This window comes from Tupaia chinensis, unplaced genomic scaffold, assembly GCF_000334495.1.
Source record: "Tupaia chinensis unplaced genomic scaffold, TupChi_1.0 Scaffold139431_1, whole genome shotgun sequence".
In the NCBI taxonomy this organism is placed as follows: Eukaryota; Metazoa; Chordata; class Mammalia; order Scandentia; family Tupaiidae; genus Tupaia; species Tupaia belangeri.
In genome coordinates, this window is record NW_006199316.1 from 1,565,221 (window position 1) to 1,584,969 (window position 19,749).

A 19,749-nucleotide genomic window follows, 5' to 3' on the forward strand; every position below is an offset into this window, starting at 1 on the left:
TTTTAAGCCACCGGGTCCGGGACTCGAACTGTGTTCGACTACATGGGAGTCCAGCGACATAGCCATTAGGCTAACTGCTGCCCCCCCTGCTTTTTTCATAAGGCTAATTAACATAAAGCTTCAAGTCATGTATGAAAAAAGATTGTACTTGATTATTATTTTAATGACTTTGACGTATCAGGACAACTTATCCAAATGAATACTTTAATAATATAAGAAGTGTGTGTGTGTGTGTGTGTGTGTGTGTGTGTGTGTGTGTGGCGGGGGGGGGCGGGGGCGGAGCACTGGGGTGGCTGGACTCCCATATACCCAACCATGGTTCGAGTCCTGGACCTGGCAGCTTGCTTTCTCACTTTCCCTCTCTCTTTCTCTCTCTCGCTCTCTGGCTCTCTTGCTCTGTCCCTCTGAAGTTAAAACAAACAAACAAACAAACAAACAAATAAATAAATAAATAAATAAATAAAATAAAAAGGGGCCAGCAGGTTGTGTAGTGGTTAAGATGCTGAACTCCCACATGGCGAACTGTGGTTTGAGTTCTAGAGCTGGAGGCTTGATAATCATGCTGGGTACGTGTGTGCATGCCCAAAATCCCAGAAGGAGAAGGGACTGTGGCTTGGCTGTGCCCCTCCGGCAGGGGGGTAGGGGAGACAGGGGTGATTTTTCACTTTCCTTCTCACTGTCTCTCTCTGGCAAGTGCAATTACCCACCCTATGGAAAAAACAAACAAAAAGAACAACAAAATAAACAAATTAATTAATATAAAGAAAAAGCATCATTGACGAGGGTCATCAAGTACTAAACCAGAAAGGGCAGTTATACATAGGTCTTACCATTTGACAGAATCAACCACATGTATGAACAAGAATCTTGACTTCTTAGTGATCAAACAATCAATAAAATACAAAAAGTACCATTCACCAATCTACACTTCTCTCTGTCCATTATTATACTATTTCTTAATGATTTTAAACAGCCATCACATTGGTATATGACAGGATTTTAACTACATATAAGTAACAAAAATCGGTAACTTTAAAAAATTATCTCCAATTAGGGTAGGCTGACAATGTCTGGCATATACTAGGAGCTACAAAATAACTGCTATACAAAGAAATTAAGAGTCTTCATGGGATGTACATAAGTCATTTCTTATGACAAAGTGTATTTTGGGGGCCAGCTCTAGAGCAGTGGTTAAGGGAGCCAGATCTCACATGGCTGACCATGATGGTTCAAATCCTGTGGCTTAAAAAATACACCAGATACCTTCAAGTTCATGCTGAAAATCCTAATAGGATGGACAAATGGAAACGAGAAGATCGTGGCATGATCATGATCCATTGGGGGTTGCTTACTCCCTTTCTCTCTCATAAGAATACACACAGTCAGGCAGCTAAAAAAATTTTTTTTGAAGACTTTGAAAACCAAAGTAATATTCACTTGTATACTTTTTTATTTTTATCTTTTAAAATAAAATTTACATACGAAATATATTAACTGGAAGTTGAATTTGCACAAAAGATAGTTTAAAATTCTGGAGCAGTAGGTGGTGTGGTAGTTAAGATACTGGACTCCCACTTGATTAACTATGGTTCAAGTCACAGATCCAGCAGCTTGAAAAAATCTCACCAGGAGTGTGTCTGCACATACCCAAATCCCAAGAGGATAACAGAGAAGGGACTGTAGCATTGTCATACCCTTTAGGGGTGATTTCTCACTTTCCCTCTCTCTGTTTTACTCCAAGCAAGTGCACGTGTCCTATGGCAAAATTGAAAAACAACAACAACAAAAAAGATAGCTTAAAATTCTTATTAGCTTCTTCAAATTTCCCTTGCTCACTGATTCACAGTGACTTAAGAAAATAGAGTACTAAGTTAAAAATTCACTTATTTCAGTCACAATATAAGAAATGTGACTAGTAAGTTAGGAAATCGGAGCAGTTTGAACTTTTAAAAATGTATTGCCAGAGAGTGTGTACTGTTACCAGAGACACAGGGAGAGAGAGAGAAAAAACAAGTGAATATTTTGGGCATACACACATGTCTGGAGTGTCTTCCAAGCCGCCAGGGTTGGGATTTGAACAGTGGTTGGCCATGTGGGACCTGGCTATCTACCAAAGTACTTAACCTCTGCACAATGGGGCTGGGCTAGTTTGAATATCATATATGTAAATATATATACACACCTTTGTGTGTATATATACACACCTTTGTATGTATACATATATAGGTACATATGTATATACATACACACATATATATATATATATTTTTTAAAAAAGATTACTACCAACAATTTCAGGTGCTGTAATAGTCTCCTATCCATACAAATCCTATTATATTTAAAGCAAATACTCAGATGAAAAATATCAAACAGCAATCTAGCGCCTAATACAGGAAGCACAACTTACTTCAACTTGAAAAAGTTCTCCAGCTCCTTCACAGTCATTTGATGTAATTATTGGGGTATGAATATGTACAAAGCCACTGTCCTAGAAGGAAAAAAAAAACCACTCTTTTCAGTGTATTTGCATACAAAACAAGTGCAAGAACACACACCTTAATGTCCTATTAAAATGGTGCTAAGAGAATGCCATGTCATATCTCTCCCTTACTCCTCAAACAGACTACTAAAAGATTAGCTGAGTGTTTTTAAATGAACAGCAGCACAAACAATTTTAAATCAGGAACAGACTTAGACATCACTAGTCCAATCTCTTCAGTTCAAAGATAAGGAAATGAGGCCCAGAGGGATTTAATGACTTGCCAAAAAATCACAAAAGTAGTCGATGGCTGAGCCAGGACTGAAACCCAAGTCTTCATGCTCTTTCTTTAGTGCTATTTCCTCTTCCCATTTCTCAAACATATTGGCGGTGATTTAAAACACACATTGACTCACTCAGGGCTAATGCATACTGATGTTGCCCACATTGCTAGGGGAATACACAGTGATTGATCTGAAGTATAGTTATCTTAGAATGAGACCTCAGTTGCAATGAATCCCCAAAAGGGAGGAAAATAAAGGCTGATAAATAGGAACTGAAGAAATGAACAGGAAAAAAAAAAAAAAAAAGAGCTGAAATAATTTTCAGGAAGTCCCTGTTATTAAACTGACGGCAAGACACAGCGCACATGACACAGCCAGTGTACTTCCTCTGCCTGAAGAAATACTCTGGGCAGCAGCGAATCCATCCATTACTGCGGCGCCCAACTGTAGCCCTTTCGACTGAAAGCCTCAGACTATTTCCATTAGTGAACCACAAAAGCTGTGGCTGGTAGGATTGAAATAACCCAGCAACTTCAAGGTTATGCTTCTTTCATCATCACTATAGACGTAAGCTAAAGGTTTACATTCACTGCAGATGTTAGTGGGTGGGAGTGGAGCTAGGGGAAAGTGAATTTATACTACGAAGATGGAACACTTTGTTTAATGCAAAATTTTGGCCTTGAAATCAATGCAACATGTTCATTGACCAAGTGTGGTAGAATGTAAAATGTCTTCTTGCATTGCCAGAGGCCTCCCAAATATGACCCTTTCTGAATTTAAGTATTCTGGTCACAATACAAAGTATTCAGTCAACAATTTGCTTAATTATGTAGACTGATCAAATATTCAAGCTATAAATGAGAAGTCTCAGAAAGTATTCAAATATGTACTTAATCTGAGGGCAACAAGCCTGGAGGTGCTGCACAGAGCCTATTACAGAGAACCATGAAATATAATCAATAACATCACTGCATAAAAGTTTCATCTCCTAGGAGCCAAGAATTATGGACATGAATCATTTATTCCACATGAAAGTAGGCAACTATGAGCATGAGTGCAGTAAACAAAGAAAGGAAGTGAAAAATCCAAAGGAAACAAGGGTGGGGAGGGAGAAGGGATGAGGGACGAGAAATTTTAATGGCTAAATATAATTGTCATACTTAGAACTGGTCAAATACCACAAGGAACAGCACTGCAGATCTTATGAAAATAATTGTGTAGATGCCCATGCATATACATACATACTGTGTGTATGAATGACAAAAGTAGTGGGTTTTTTTTAAACTTTATTCATTCCATGAGTGAGAAGACAGATACACAGCACCCCTGGCCAGATCCTGATGCCACAATCTACTGCTCACTAGCCAGCTTAGACCATGGCCACATGCACAGCACACTCAGGGAGGTCTAGGGCCTTGAACAGGCAACTTGTAGGAAGTTGCTTTTAATATATAACTAATGCTAAACCTTTTAAAAGGGGTCACCAACTTTCAAAGCTTTAATACTAAACCAAGTCTTTATGTTGCTCGTAAAGTCCTACCACTATTGAAAGCCATAAAGGAGAGAGCACAAAGGAAGAATAGTAAAACAGTATGAGTAAAGTCCAAAAAAGGAGAAGCTGGGGGTGGGGAAGAAAAGGAAAGCCAACAGCAAGGAGTGGTGGAGTGCCATTCGCACCCGCCTCAGCTGGGTTACTAGTGGCAGTTCTCAGATCAACTTGCCGCAAAGGGACTCCTATTTAAAGACATGAAGGGCAGAGAAGGGCCAAAAATAAAAATAAACACTTTCGCCCAATTTTTCAAACTCTACTTAACACTTGCAAATATCCAGCTATTCTGATACATATTCTAGAGGCAGATATTTTACAAGGTTGACAATGCAAACAAAACAACAAACCCCTCAAATTCACACACTTAAAGTCATCACTCAGAGAATACTAAACAGACTGTGTATTTTTTTCACACATAATTGAAATAACCATCATTAGTTAAACAGAATTAACAAAAAAGAAACATGAGAGGAACTGCTAGACACCAGCACACCAAGCCATTGGCAACAAAAAGCGACAGCAGGAGGAGGTGAAACAACCCACAGAGGCAAACACTGCAGCTCGGCGGCTGCGCAGTCCGGGGCCATTCACCACAGGGTGAAGAACACTCTGACTTGTGCCAGCCTCTGGAAGGGCAGCCAGACGGAGAAGGGCCAGCCTTGATCCTCACAGGAAGAGCCCTGACGCATCAACAAAAGGCAAACTCTTTTCTACTGGCTCAATTGAAGGAGACAGGAAAGTATGTAATTTATTTTAGGAACACTTCTATTGGAACTTAGAAATGACTGATGCCTAAAAAGAAAAATCTGGGCCAGCTGGTGGAGTAGTGGCTAAAGCATTTGGATCCCACACGGGGAACTGCATGGTGGCAGCTTGATAAACACACCAGGCACATGCGTGCGCTTGCCTGAAATCCAAATCCCAAGAGGGTGATTTCTCGTTTTCTCTCTCTCTGGTGAGCACACACTCTGTATACCAAAACTTTAAAAAGAAGGGGTGGAGGGAAGAGAAACAGAAATCCTCAGCTACTTAGAAACTAGACTCTTCCAAATGACTGAAGGATTCTGGAAAGGCAAGCTGTAGTGCATATGTGTCCATTTCATGAATAAATTTTGTGCAACTTATGCACAAAATACTTTTTTTAAGAGCTATTTTGTTATTATTATTATTTTTAAAAATTTTACCAGAGAGGGACAGAAAAAGAGAGAGAGAAAGGGAAGTGAGAAAGCAAGTCACCAGGTCCAGGACTTGAATTGCAGTCAGTCAGGTGGGAGTCAGCCATATTAACCACCATGCCACTTGCAAGCTCTGCACAAAATACTTCTGAAACCCAAACCAAGAAATAACTCTAGATCATTTAAATGTCCTAACTTAAAGAATCATTCAAATTTCCATTTCATTTCACATTTCTGATATTTTTTATTGATGGATTAGAAAGTTATGAAAATTTCATTTTTTTTAAGAGGTTTTTCACTATAGGGCACATGCGCTCGCCAGACAGACAGAGAGAGACAGAGAGACAGAAAGCAAGAAATCACCCCCCAGAGGGGATGGCCATGCCGCAATCCCTTCTCCTCCATTCTCCTCTCGGGATCTTGGGCACGCACGCACACGTGCCCGGCATGGGTTTTAAGCCACCGGGTCTGGGACGCAAACCACAGTCAACTACGTGGGAGTCCAGCGACACAGCCATTACGCTAACTGCTGGTTCCCCGAAAATTTCATCTTAAGTCTTAACATCTTTTAGTTCCCTAAAGTAACAAACCACATAAACAGTACCAAATACTAAATTAATCACATTGTTTAACATGTCCTAAAGTGCTCCAGTGACTTCTTTAAACAATTCAGTCCTACATATAAAAGTATAATGAGGTATCAGGATTGTATTTTACTTAAAAATCTGGGCCAGCAGATGGCATGGTGGTTAAGGGCGCTGGATTCCCACATGGCTGACTATAGTTTGAGTCCCAGACCTGGAGGCTTGCTTTCTCACTTTCCATTTCTCTCTCTCTCTCTCTCTGGTCAAATTAAAAAATAATCATAGTAATAACAAGTAAAATTAAATAAATAAATAATTCTTTAAAAAATATGTGTCTACCTTCAGCCAGCAGGTAGCATGGATCCCATGTGGCTGATTCCTCAGCCTGAGTCTCAGACCCAGTGGCTTGAAAAATCACACTGAGCTTGCATGCCTAAAATATCAAAAGAATGGAGGAGAGGACTGCAGCATGGCCATTCCCCAACCCTTGGCTGATTTCTCAATTTTCTTCTCTCTCTCTGTCTCTCTCCAGCAAACACATGTATCTTACAGGAAAAAATAAATAAAAAGGGACTACCTTCATTACTACTCTAAAATTATTTTCAATCATTTAAATGCTTTTTAAAATTTTATGTTATTTTTGCTTACTTTTGTTATCTCAGCTTTCCTACAGTGTTTTCTTACTTTGAAATGGTTTACATTTCTGTAAAAGATTCGAGTAAAAGGCAATGTTTGAAGTAGGTGAAGTCCACTTGTCAATGGATTGCCAATACCACCTAGTGGCCAAAAATATGTAAAACTTTCCGAATTAAAGTAGGTCTTTGTTGAGCTGTTGAAGCCATATGAGGGAAATATTTTTATATGTCAACAAATTTTATGTTTGTATGGTTCCAGTATTATTGAAAAGCCATGTAGAACTTGCAAAAGAATGTTTATGACAGCATATATAAATGGATCCTTTCAAACCATAATGGAATGACACTATACAGTGCATTTTCCTTTGTTTAATCAGAAGTACATGCCTTAGGCTAATAGTTAATAGCATCAGATCTTACATGAATGACATTGATTTGAATTTTGACCCTAGCAGCTTGAAAAACCCACGAGGCCCATGTGCATGGATGCCTAGAATCTCAACAGGATGGAGAAATGGAGGAGAGGGGACTGTGGCATGATCATAGTCCACAGTGGGAAGGGGAGGTCCTTTCTCCAGTTCTTTGCCTTTCTTTGGCAAGCACACACATCCTCTAGCAATAAAAACAAAAACAAAAACAAAAACAGGACATACCTTAAAGCCATGATTTTTTTTTTTTTTTGGCTGATTCGTCAGACACAAACTAGGAAAAGGCTTTTCTAAGGACAAGAAGTTTCTTGGTGAGCAGCCTAAGGAAAAGTTATGCTGTTACATGACCTCTGCAAATCAGATGGCTCTGGAGAAGTGATACAGGAAGAGTCCCAGAAGCAAATGGGACAACACTGAGCTTAATGTGCTGGGTCAACCCCACCTCTGAGGCCCTCACATTAACATAGAGAGATGATCCCTTCACTTCTGCCACTTGCCAACCACATTCTACTGCGGCTTTCCCAATTTGAAGGAAATGGCTAAAAAGCAAAACTAAGAAAGACAAAAAATGCCTTTAGTCTGTAGCTCAATCTACTTGATCAACATCAATAACTCTTGAAAATTAGTTCTTACTATACACAAAATATGGTTTTATGGCCAAGATAAAGACATAAGGACTGGATTTACCCTCCCACCTGAAACGATAAAAACAAACAAACAAACAAAAAACAAACAAAAAAAATTTAAAAACCGCAACAACATAGTAAACCACACAAAACAATGATTCGAAAATACTGTAGATTAAGCCAGCCAGTGGCATGGACATTAAGGCGGCTGGGTCTCACATGGCTAACTGTGCATTTTGAGTCCTGGACTGGAGGCTTGGAAAATATGTCAAGCATGGGTATGAGCACATGCACCCAAAATCCCGAGAGAAGAATGGAGAAGGGATTGTAGTGTGGTCATCCTCCTGGGGGTGGGGGGGTTGCCTTCTCTTTCTGGTAAGCGGATGTACTCTATAACAAATTAAAAAACAAAAAAGACACGGGATATCAGACAAAAAAGGCTTGAGATCTCTAAGAGGTGGCAAACAAACATGGCAAGTCCTACCAGTAGCCTACCTTACTACCTTGAGATCTTCTAAGACACAAAACAGGGAGGGGGAAGTGAAGTAGAACCCAACAGATTCCCTGTGCTAAGGAGACTCAGCCTGGGGAGACCAAAGCGGCTAAAGCTCATAGGAAAGAGTATCAGAGGGTTCAGAGACAGAGACGGAACCCCCAACACCTGCAAAATGTCACCTAAATTATTAGGTAGAGGACTGATCAGCACCTGTGTGTGAAGAAACTATTTAAGGTTGGGAAAAGAACCATCTAAAAACATTAAGGAAATAATATCTAACACTCCCTTGCTGGCTGAAAACAGTGTATGTATCTACAAGCCAGTATGGAAAAACTCTTAAGGCACAAGGTATAATACTCAGGAAAGCTTTGCCTCAGAAGTGGGAAATAATTAGTACTAAACTGAGCACTGATTGAGATTTGCTTAACACATGACAGAAGTAAGACCCCAAAGTCTCAGTTTGAAAGTAACTTAACTACATAGAAGAACAAACCTCAAGAAGCTTTATAAATAGCCAGCATCCAACATGGTAATATTCACAATGTCTGGCATCCAATCTAAGACTAGCAGATATACAAAAAGACATAAAAACAATCCATAATGAGGACATTAATCAATCAAAACTGACCCATCACTGAAAATAAGTTAAACATAGTAACAGCTTTTAAACAATTATTAAGATTATTTAAAAATTAGGTAAACATAAAAGATATTTTTAAAAGTCCAAGACAAACATCTACATACAAGACCTATATAACATGTGAAACAAGTAATACACGGATGGGATTAACAAAGAATCAGGTACTGTAGAAGAAAAGATTAGTAAACTTGAAGACACAGCAAAAGAAATTAACCAAAAGAAACACACAGAGAAAAAAATAATTGTTTAAAAAAGAGGAGAAATGTATAAAAAGTTACTGAATATCATCAAGTGGCCTAACATATGGATAATTTGTGTTCCCGAAGAGAAAAGTAACAGAAAAAAATATTCTAGAAAATAATAGCTCAAAACAAAATAAAAATCGGAAACTCAGGGAGAAAGTCAACAAACCTCAAACATGAGAAACAAAGAAAATTGCCAAGGCACAGTATAATCAAATTGAAAAAAATGAGTGATAATGAAAAAATTCTTAAAACCAGCCAAAGGGAAAAAAAAAATGCTACATACAGAGAAACAAAGATAAGGATGCTATCAGACTTCTCATTGGAAATAATGCAAATGAGAAGACAGTAGAGTGGTAACTTTAAAGTACTTAAAACCTGCCAATTTAGAATCCTATATTCACAAAAAAAAGAGCTTTCAAAAGTGAAGGTGAAATAAAGACATTTTTAGACACACAAAAGCTGAAAGAATGTATCACCAGCAGATTTGCATTACAAGAAATATTGTTTGATGTGAAATAAGAGGAATGTACAGACATCTTTAATTTCATTATTACACTCTGTATGCATGCTCTGAAAAACCATTCTGTACCTTACAAACATGTACAATGATTATATATAAGCCAGAAATCACAGTTTAAAAAAAAGGTAAAAAAAATATTCAATCAAGTCCTTTAGGAAGTGGGAAAATTATGTCAGATAGAAACAAGGATGTACATAAGGAATGAAGAATCCTACAAATGGCAAAGATAAATATGTAAGAACTTTTTCTCATTATTTAAATCTCTTTCAAAGATAACTGACTGCCTGAACAAAAATCACAGGTTTAGAATTTATAACATATGCAAAAGTAAAATGCATGGCAACGAAAGCATAACAAAAGAAGAAAAGCAAGTACGCCACTGTAAGGTCATAACATTACACAGGAAACGATGAAATGCTAACTGAATTTAAAGATACACTGTAACCTCTAAAGTAACCAATAAAACAACAAAACAAAGTTATGGGTAATAAGAAAACGAAAGAGATAAATCATTAAGAAACACACTTGATTAATGCAAAAGAAGGCAGAAAAAGCAAATGCAAAAGAAAGTGGTTGGGACTGTAATAAAACCAGATAAAGGAGTTCTCGAAGCAATGAATATTAAGAAAGAAAAGACTGATGAAAGTATATACTTCTAGCCAGAAAACAAATTAACAATATCAGGAATGGGATGGCATCACTGTAGATTCTACAGATAGTAAAGTGAGAATGGTAAGATATTCTGAATAACTTTATGGCAATAAAGTTGACAGCTTAAATAAAATGAATTAATTCCTTGAAAAACACAGACTACTGAAGTTGACTGAAGAATAACCTGTATAGTTGTATGTCTATTCAAAATGTTGAAACTGTAGTTAAAAACCTTCCTATATACATACACAAGAGAAAAAAATGTTTAAAAAGTAGTCAGACGGATTCACTCATAAATCCTACTCCACTTTTAAGAAAGAAATAATTAAGTTTTATGGAAATGTTTTGAGGAAAGACAGAGGAAGGGTTGGGGCCAGCAGGTGGCATGGTGGCTGCTAAGGCACTGGACTCCCACATGACCTATTGTGTGGTTCAAGTCCTGGACCTGGCAGCTTGTTTTCTCACTCTCCCTTTTGCCCTCCCTCTCTCTCTCTCTGATTAAATGGAATAATAATAATAATAATAAATAAATAAAATAAAATAATTCTTCCAAAAAAAAGATGGAGGGATTATCTCTAATTCATTGAATGAGGACAACCTTACCCTGACACAAAACTAGAAAAAGACATGACAAGAAAAGGAAACTACATAAGACGGCAAATTGCATGTAACAACATGTTAAAAGAATAATACACCATTACAAGGTGGCATTTATTCTAGGAATGTAGGCTGGTTAACCTTCAAAAATCAACATATGGCTAAGCTGCTATGGCGCAGCAATAACAAAAGTACCCAGGAAGACCACTAATTCAGATTCCCGGGTTGCCCAAGGTGGCCTAAAAACATGCTGGGCACTCGCCCAAACACCCAGGATCCCAAGAAGCTAGAGGACAGGGGAAGAGAGATTATGGCATAATGACATCCTGTTGAGGGGGCTTCTCTCACTCCCTCTCACTCAAGCACACATGCATGCTATCATTACCAGAATGTAAGTCAATCAATCCATATAATTTAGCATATTAAAAAAATAGAAAACAAAAACCATAGGTCATCGCAGAAGAACCGGAAAAAGCATTTGCCGTATCCAGTATCTACTCCTGATAAAACTCTAAGCAAATCAGAAATAGGAGGGAACTTCTTCAGTCAGTTAAAAGGCATTTATGAAAACTTATGACTAATATCATACTTAACGGTAAAAAAAGGAACAAACTAGTGATACAGTTAGTATGCATGAATTTCAAAACAGATTGAGAGAAAGAAGCCAAAGAGTACATACCGAATTATTTCATTTATATAAAACTATTTTTAAAAAAGTAAGCTTATGCATAGTGACAGGAAGCAGATTGTGGCTGCTTGAGAAAGAGGGAGGTCTGAGAGGAGAGAGAGCGATAAACAAAAGTCATGGGGATACTTACCTGGCAGGGGAGATACCATGATCATGAAGGTGGTTTCCCAGGGCGAGGCTTATCCATTGCACTCTGGATGTGCTGACCCCTGCGATTTCCCCAAATGTGGGAAACTCGACTGCATAATTTGTGGTAGTGGGGGACTGCGTTCGCGCTCTCCCGTTTCTTGGGAACCAGCAGTTAGTGTAATGGCTATGTCGCTGGACTCCCACGTAGTCAAGCGCAGTTCGAGTCCCGGACCCGGTGGCTTAAAACTCACGCCGGGCGTGTGTGCGTGCTTGCCCAAGATCCTGAGAGGAGAATGGAGGAGAGGGGATTGCGGCATGACCATCCCCCCGGGGGGTGATTTCTTGCTTTCTGTCTCTCTGTCTCTCTCTGTCTGTCTGGCGAGCGTACGCACCCTATAGCGAAAACCTCTCCAAAAAAAAAAAAAAGAAAGGTCATGGGGAACATTTTGGGTCATGAATAAGTTCACTATCCTGATTGTGGTGAAGGTTTCATGGAGATATGCATACATGAAAACTCATCCGATCATACACTTTAAATATACATGTTATTTTATGTCAATCAGTCCTCAGTAAAGCTATGAAATAAATCCACCTACCCACCAACCACACCCACATAGGACCCACACATATGCATGTCTGTGGCATTTGATCCAGTACTAAACAAGTAAAGGGTACCTGGAACAAAGTAACAGCGCTGTCGGTAAAATACTCCAGTGTTAGAATTTGTAGACTTCAGGAGAAAGCAAAGTCAACTTCTCCAAACTGGAAGCAAATTCTTACCTTAAAGAAAGAGTGAATAGCAGCTGTGGCTTCACTGCGAACCCTCAGGATAGAACCCAGAATGTTAGTCCTACACCTCAGGTGAGGGTATTGTCTCAGGTACTCCAGAGGATGCCTCTCTTTATATTTGATAGGGAAAACCTGCCAGTAAATGGGGGAAAAAAAAAATAAGTTAGAAGCTTAAAAAGATACTAAATCCAGCTCTACTACTTATTAACTAATTTACTTATCACTGAGGCTCAATCTTTATTTATCGGATTTCTGTCCGTTAGCAGTCAAGCACTTTTTACAAATATAGAGGCTAGGATTAATAATGCAAAAACAGCTCACTATTCAGCACAGGGGTCCAGAATATTGCAGATTATTTATTTATTTACTTAATTTTACCAGAGGGCGTGTGTGTTCAGTGGAGAGAGATAAGCACAGTGAGAAAGCACCCCTCAGTGGGGAACAGTCATTCCACAACCCCTTCTCCTTTTAGGATTTTACACATGAACCCACGTGTGTCCCATGAGTTTTTCAGGCAGGTTTGGCCTTCAAACCACTTTAAACATTAAGATGGCTGGATCTCATATAGCTCACTGTGCAATGGACCCAGCAGCCTGAAAAACACACAGGGTGTGTGTGCATGCATGACCACCCAAAAGTACATTTTCACTTTCTCTCTCTCCGTCTCCAGAGAACGCACATGCCCTACAGCAAACTGAAACAAAACAAAACAAAACAAAACCTGTTTTCTACTGTTGTGCCCAATTTAAAAATTATCTGTATGTCTTGAAAGGCCACAATTGTTCATGATCGATGGGGACTTTATTACTGTTTATCAGCAAGTTACTGGGGTCTAAGATCATGGGGGAGGGATGGCAGTGTTCTTTTATCTAGCACATAAATCTTTTGTAAAGATTTACAAAAAAATTTAAAGGAACTTATGGTTCTATGGTGAAATATTTCCATCTTGCCCACAGTCATGTTATGAGACTAATAAGACAGACACATTCTTTTGGACAAAAACAAGTTTCAATAAAAAAGTTCACAGAAAGACTAACAAAGAGCTACGCTGGCAGCCTGCGGTTCTCAGTGTTATCTGTTCAAAAGCCTTGTGCACATACAATTTTACGTAGAATAGGAACAAGCATCATAGTTACTACAGTGAAATGTAACCACATTTTTTTTCTTTTCTTTTCCTTTATTTTATTTTATTTTTTTTTTTGAGAGTTTTTTGCTATAGGGTGCATGCGCTCATCAGAAAGAGGGAGAAAGTGAGAAATCACCCCCCCCCGGGGGGGGGAGATGGCCATGCCATAATCCCTTCTCTCCCATTCTCTTCTTAAGATCTTGGGTGGGCATGCACACACACGCACCCGGTGTGAGTTTAAGCCACCAGGTCTGGGACTCAAACCGTGATTGACTACGTGAGAGTCCAGTGACATAGCCATTATGCTGACTGCTGGTCCCAAAATGTAACCACATTAACAGAGATCTGGGGACTGCTAGGCGTTCAGAATTCCCTAACATCTCAATACTTTTAAAATGACTTAAACTCAACGGGAAAGGAAAGTAAAGGCATCAACACCAACAGAAGCTGAGGGAGAACAATTTAACAACAGTGAAATGCAGGACAACTTTTTATATATAATTATGTATCTCGATAAAAATGGAAAAACTAAAACAGTTATATTAAGGACCAACTTTGTAGCCTAGTGGTTAAGTGAGCGAGATCCCAAGTGGCCAATGGTAGTTCGAATCTCGAGTCCCAAGACTTGACAAACGCACTGGGCACATGTTGCGTGCATGTCCCAAATCCAACAGGATGGAAGACGTAGAAGGGATTGTGTGTGACCACACTCCACTGAAGGGATGCTTTCCCCCCTCTGTCTCTCCACCTCTCTCTCTCTGGAGAGCATATGCATCCTCTGGCAAATTTATGTAAAAGAGGCTATGATTAAAACAAAATGAAGGGCCAGCAGATGGCTTGAAGGTTAAGGTGGCTGGATACCACATGGCCAATTGGGTGGCTCAAGTCCTGGACCTGGCAGCTTGAAAAACACACTGAGTGGATACTTGAAAAATTCACTGGGTACATGTGCATGCATGCCCAAAATTCTGAGAGCAAAGTGGAGAGGAGATTACAGTGTAGTCATCCCCCATGGGGGATGTTTTCTCATTCTCCCATTCTCATTCACTCCCTCACCGCCTCCTCCAGTGACTACATGTGCCCTGTGACAAATTTTAAAAATAAAGATTAAAACACAAAAATAGTTACCTTCTCCATTCTTCTCCTGATTTCCATATTATTCTAATCTATTTTTCAGAAATCTTAGAACTAGATTCCTGATTTTACATGCCAATTAAAATTCTTGAAAAATAATCAAGAATGACAATTTTAAAGAAAAAAAACTTTCCATTTTATTTCTTTACATTTAATTTCTTTCAATTCAGATTATCCCAACAAACTAAAAATGGGTTAAAATTATGCAATTTCTCTAGATGTCTGGTTTCTGTTTTAATTAATTTATTTCCTGTGAGATGAGGGATCCCTGACAGGGTCCTCCCATGTTATAGTGGTCCCCTTAGCACTGCAGCCAGCCAGAATCATGGGTACCCCCAGGTGTCCAAGTCAACCTGGGACCTGAACCCTGAGCTTTCTCATAGAGGTCCTGTTTTGTGCAGTGTGCCCTACCACTAGCATCATCACCACAGCTGGGCTTTTTTATTCATTAAAAAGTTGAAGACAATTATAGTAGGCACAAGGAGTCAAATGGACAGAATATAAATTTCAGCTGTGCCACTACTTATCAGTTCATAATCTTAGACAAGTCATTTCATCTTGCTGGATCTCAATTTCCCATTAATGTATTGTAAATTTAAGGAAATGAGATGATAATCTTTGATTTTATTTATTCTAACCCCTTTATCAGGCTTATTAACATAAAACTATTAAAATAAGAGTCTTGCAAATGTAAGTTTAAACATGACTTAATGTAGGATTTGTCTCTGCTCAGTCAGCATTACAACGCTTTAGACCAGCACCAGCCAACAGGACCTTCTGTGATGAACAGCACTGTTATGCAAAACTGGTGAATATGGAAGACCTACTGCTAAGTGAAGTAAGACTGTCTTTGAAAGACAAGCACTGCATATCCCTGCTCAATAGACATTAAATGTCTGCATTCTATGGCAGAAATGGAAGACTGGAAAATGATTTATTAGGAAGGATAAGTGTAGATACCAGAATTTACAAGGGCGGGTAGGGCATAATAAAGAGCGAGTGGGACCAGCAAAGAAAAGAAACACTTAACAGATCCAAGAATATAAAATTCCCTATTGTTAATGATATACATAATAATACCCTTGATTTGACAAAAACAAAAACAAAACAAACAGCAATATTCTGAATCTGTGCTACCCAATATGATAGCCCATATCTTCATATTACTACTGAGCACTTGAAATGTAACTAATGCTACCAAAGTACTAGAGTCTTTATTTAATTTTTATTGATTCAATATCAAACATCCACACAGGTGAGATTCAGTTGCGGAGGCAACAGGTGTTGGGGCACTGCTACCGATGGAGTAATACGGGAAAGACCTGAGTTCAGTTCTAAGGTTGACTTAAACCAGTCATTTAAACCTGCAGAGGGACCTGTGATTCTGGCTGGCTGGCAGGCTACAGCAGGGATCAGAGCATAAGACCTTGTCAAGGGTGGGTGGGTTGGTGGGTAAGTGGGTGTACATGGGTGTGTCTCATTCAAGGAAGAGATAAACTTAAAACTTTTTTTCTTTTTTTGGGGGGGGAGGTTTTTTTCACTATAGGGCGCGTGCCAGACAGACAGAGACAGAAAGCGAGAAATCACCCCCCAGGGGGGATGGTCACGCCACAATCCCTTCTCCTCCATTCTCCTCTTGGGAAAATCACCCTGGGGGGTGATTTCTCGCGCCCTATAGCGAAAACCTCTCCAAAAAAAAAAAATAAATAAATAAAACTAAGCTATTTACAAAAAACATTTTTTGCTACTGTCTCCATAGGCTCTACGGACTATACCAATAACCTGGGAAGTCACAACTGTAACATGTTTTAAGTGCATCTTCCCAATAATCACACTTAAAACAAAGTGCTAAGGTTTTAAAACTAAACAGCCTCTCCAAAAGTATCAGAAAGTATACCTTTGTATCACAATTCCCAATAACTTCAATTTTGTCTGCCTTCAGTTCCACATTTTGCCTTTTTGATGGACTTTTTACCAGTTGCCCGTGGACTTCCACTGAACTCCCAAAAACCAGTTCTCTACAGTAACAAAAAACAAGATAAACAAAATATCATTACATAAAGCATTCATTTTAATCAGATTAAAATATTTACTGACAGAAGTTTTTACCCTTGAGTTAAATAGTCTTAGAATCTACAGATGTTCTCTTGTATACTGAAATTACAAAAATTAATTCCATAAACTTTAAGATGAGAACAAAGATAGTTAAGAACATGTACACAGGTATTTGGAATTAAGAAACTATACACTTATCTTTACCAAAAACTTAGTTGGCAACGCTGCCATAACACGGTGCATACAAATCGGATTCCACACGGGCAAATGTGGTTCAAATCCCAGCCTTGGTGGCTTAAAACATATGTCAACTACATGTGTGTGCATATATGCCCCAAATCCTGAAAAGATGGAGAAAAGGAGGGAAAAAGATTGTGGACTATGGTCCACTGGAGAGTGCCTTCTCTTTTTGGTGAGTATACATGGTCTCTGGCAATAAAAAAGTATTAAAAATAAGGTCTGTAATTTTGTTGTTAGTACCATATTGTGCAGTCTCACAAACTAGTAGTTAAGGGAACAAGATCCCATGTAGCTGACCATGGTTCAAATCCCAGTCTCAGAGGCTTGAAAAACATACCAAGTATGTGTGTATAGTATGTCCCAAATCCTAACAGGATGGAGAAATGAAGAAGGGACTGAAGCATGTGGGACCAGCAGTTGGCATAATGGCTATGTTGCTGGACTCCGATGTAGTCGACTGCGGTTGGAGACCTGGACCTGGCTTAAACTCATGCCAGGTGCGTGTGTGCACATGCCCAAGATCCCGAGAGGAGAATGGAGAAGGGATTGCGGCGTGGCCATCCCCCCTGGGGGGTGATTTCTCGCTTTCTGTCTCTCTGTCTTTCTGGCGAGTGCACGTGCCCTATAGCAAAAACCTCTCCAAAAACAAGAAAAAAGGAACTGAAGCATGACCACAGCCCTTGAGGGGGATGTATCTCTCTGGCAAGCACACAGACCTTGGTAATTAAAAAATATATAAATATACCAATTTCCTGGGTTTTATAACATAGTATGGTTATGTGAACTGTATTAGTGGAAAAGCAAAGTGAAAAATACACTTGAATCCTCTGTATTGATTTTGCAATGTGTTACATTTTTAGAAGTTTTCTTTTTTTATTTAATAAAATTGGCTGATAATCTGAGCATATACAGAACTATTTTATAGTTAATAAGTCTAGGTTCTAATCCAATTAATCCACAAATTAACTGTAAGAACTGTAAATGAACTGTAATAGAAAGTTATCAAAGCTCATGTAAGAATGACTATTAAGAAGGCAGTGGGGATGGCAGGAGGGGAGGTGGTTAAGGGTACTGGACTCACACATGGCTGACGCCAGTTTGAGTCCCAGACCTGGTGGCTTGCTTTCTCACTTTTCCTCTCTCTCTCTCTCTCTGTCTCTCACTCTGTCTCTTTCTGGTCAAATTTAAATAAGTAAATAAAGTTAAGTAATCCTTAAAAAGAAAAAAGAAGGCAGTTAGAGGGGTGTCAGGTGGTGGTGCAGAGATAACGCAACACTCCCTGAGGCCGACCCATATGGGAAGGTTCTGGGTTCATATGTAGAGACCTTCATGAAATGTCAGGTACGCATGCATGCTCATGATGCAGGGCTGGCTGGAACTGGGGTAACTGCAATGTGAGGATCCTGTTGGGTGTGCCTTTCTCTCATGGAAGAAATAAACAAACCTTAAAATTAAAAAGAAAGCAGGGTCAGGTAGTCATGTGGTAGGTAAGGCAGCTAGATCCTACATAGCCAACAAAACAGTTAAGAGTCCTAGACCTGGGGACCAGCAGGTGGCATGGTGGTTAAGGTGCTAGACACTCCCACATGGGCAACCACGATTTGAGTCCTGGAGGTGGTGGCTTGCTTTCTCACTTCCTCTCTCTCTCTCTCTCTCTCTGGTCAAATTAAAATAAATGAATGAATAAATAAAATTAAATAAATAATTTTTAAAAAGATATTTGTTAAATAAAAAAGAAAGAGTCCTAGACCTGACAGCTGGAAAAAAATACGCTAGGCACATGCAAATGTGTGCATGCCAAAAATCTTGAAAGGAGAAATGGAGAAGGGATAGTGGTGTGACCATCTTCCATGGAGAGGTACTTTCTCATTTTCCTTCTCTTTGTGTCTCTCTCAGGTGAGCACACATGCTCTCAAGCAAAAAAAAAATTTTTTTTGAAGAGGTTTTTTTTTTTTTTTTTTTTCCCCCCCGCTATAGGGGCAGACAGACAGAGAGAGACAGAGAGATAGAAAGCGAGAAATCACCCCCCACCACCACCACCCAGGGGGGGATGGCCACACCGCAATCCCCTCTCCTCCATTCTCCTCTCGGGATCTTGGGCACGCACGCACACACGCCCAGCATGAGTTTTAAGCCACCGGGTCCGCGACTCGAACCGTGGTCAACTATGTGGGAGTCCAGTGACACAGCCATTACGCTAACTGCTGGTCCCAGCAAAAATTTTTTTAAAAAGGAGAAGAGGTTGGAGGAAAGTTTTGTATATCCTCTCTAGTTCTAACATTTTACAGTTACAGTAAATATGGTAATAAATGCCTTTTTTAACAAGGTGCACTCAGGTGTTATAATACTGTTCAGTATTATATTATAAACTGTATTAAATTTAACATGACGATATTCCTCAGCAAGATTTATTTGCTTACTGTATTTAATACATACTATTTCCTTTTAAATTTATTCACATATATTTTACATAAATAGGACTGTCTACTATTGCATCATAGGAGGGAAAACAACTGATAATCATTCACCAAACCTGAAAGGCTATTTTGAGATGCTCTTTCATGTGTGAATTTTATCCTGGAGGATCCTAGGAATACCTCTGAGAAATAGACAGTCTTCATCGAGAACCTCTAAAATTCAGGTATCAATAGACATATCCATATAATATATATTGTATAT

At 39.1% G+C, this 19,749-nt stretch overlaps 1 protein-coding gene and 1 non-coding gene across 2 annotated transcripts in view; one reads left to right on the forward strand and one right to left on the reverse strand.

Moving 5' to 3' along the window:
* NARS2 (asparaginyl-tRNA synthetase 2, mitochondrial) overlaps positions 1 to 19,749 on the reverse strand; it is a 136,590-nt gene that overhangs the window by 110,707 nt on the left and 6,134 nt on the right. Inside the window, exons 3-5 of the mRNA XM_006161901.2 lie at positions 16,673 to 16,793; positions 12,507 to 12,647; positions 2,408 to 2,488 (exon numbers count right to left, since the gene is read on the reverse strand). Of these exons, the coding sequence (XP_006161963.1) occupies positions 2,408 to 2,488; positions 12,507 to 12,647; positions 16,673 to 16,793 (343 nt within the window). The remainder of the gene's footprint in view (positions 1 to 2,407; positions 2,489 to 12,506; positions 12,648 to 16,672; positions 16,794 to 19,749) is intronic.
* Positions 11,720 to 11,882, forward strand: LOC114004636 (U1 spliceosomal RNA). Its single transcript, XR_003546751.1, has one exon. It is a non-coding gene; the product is annotated as a U1 spliceosomal RNA (small nuclear RNA).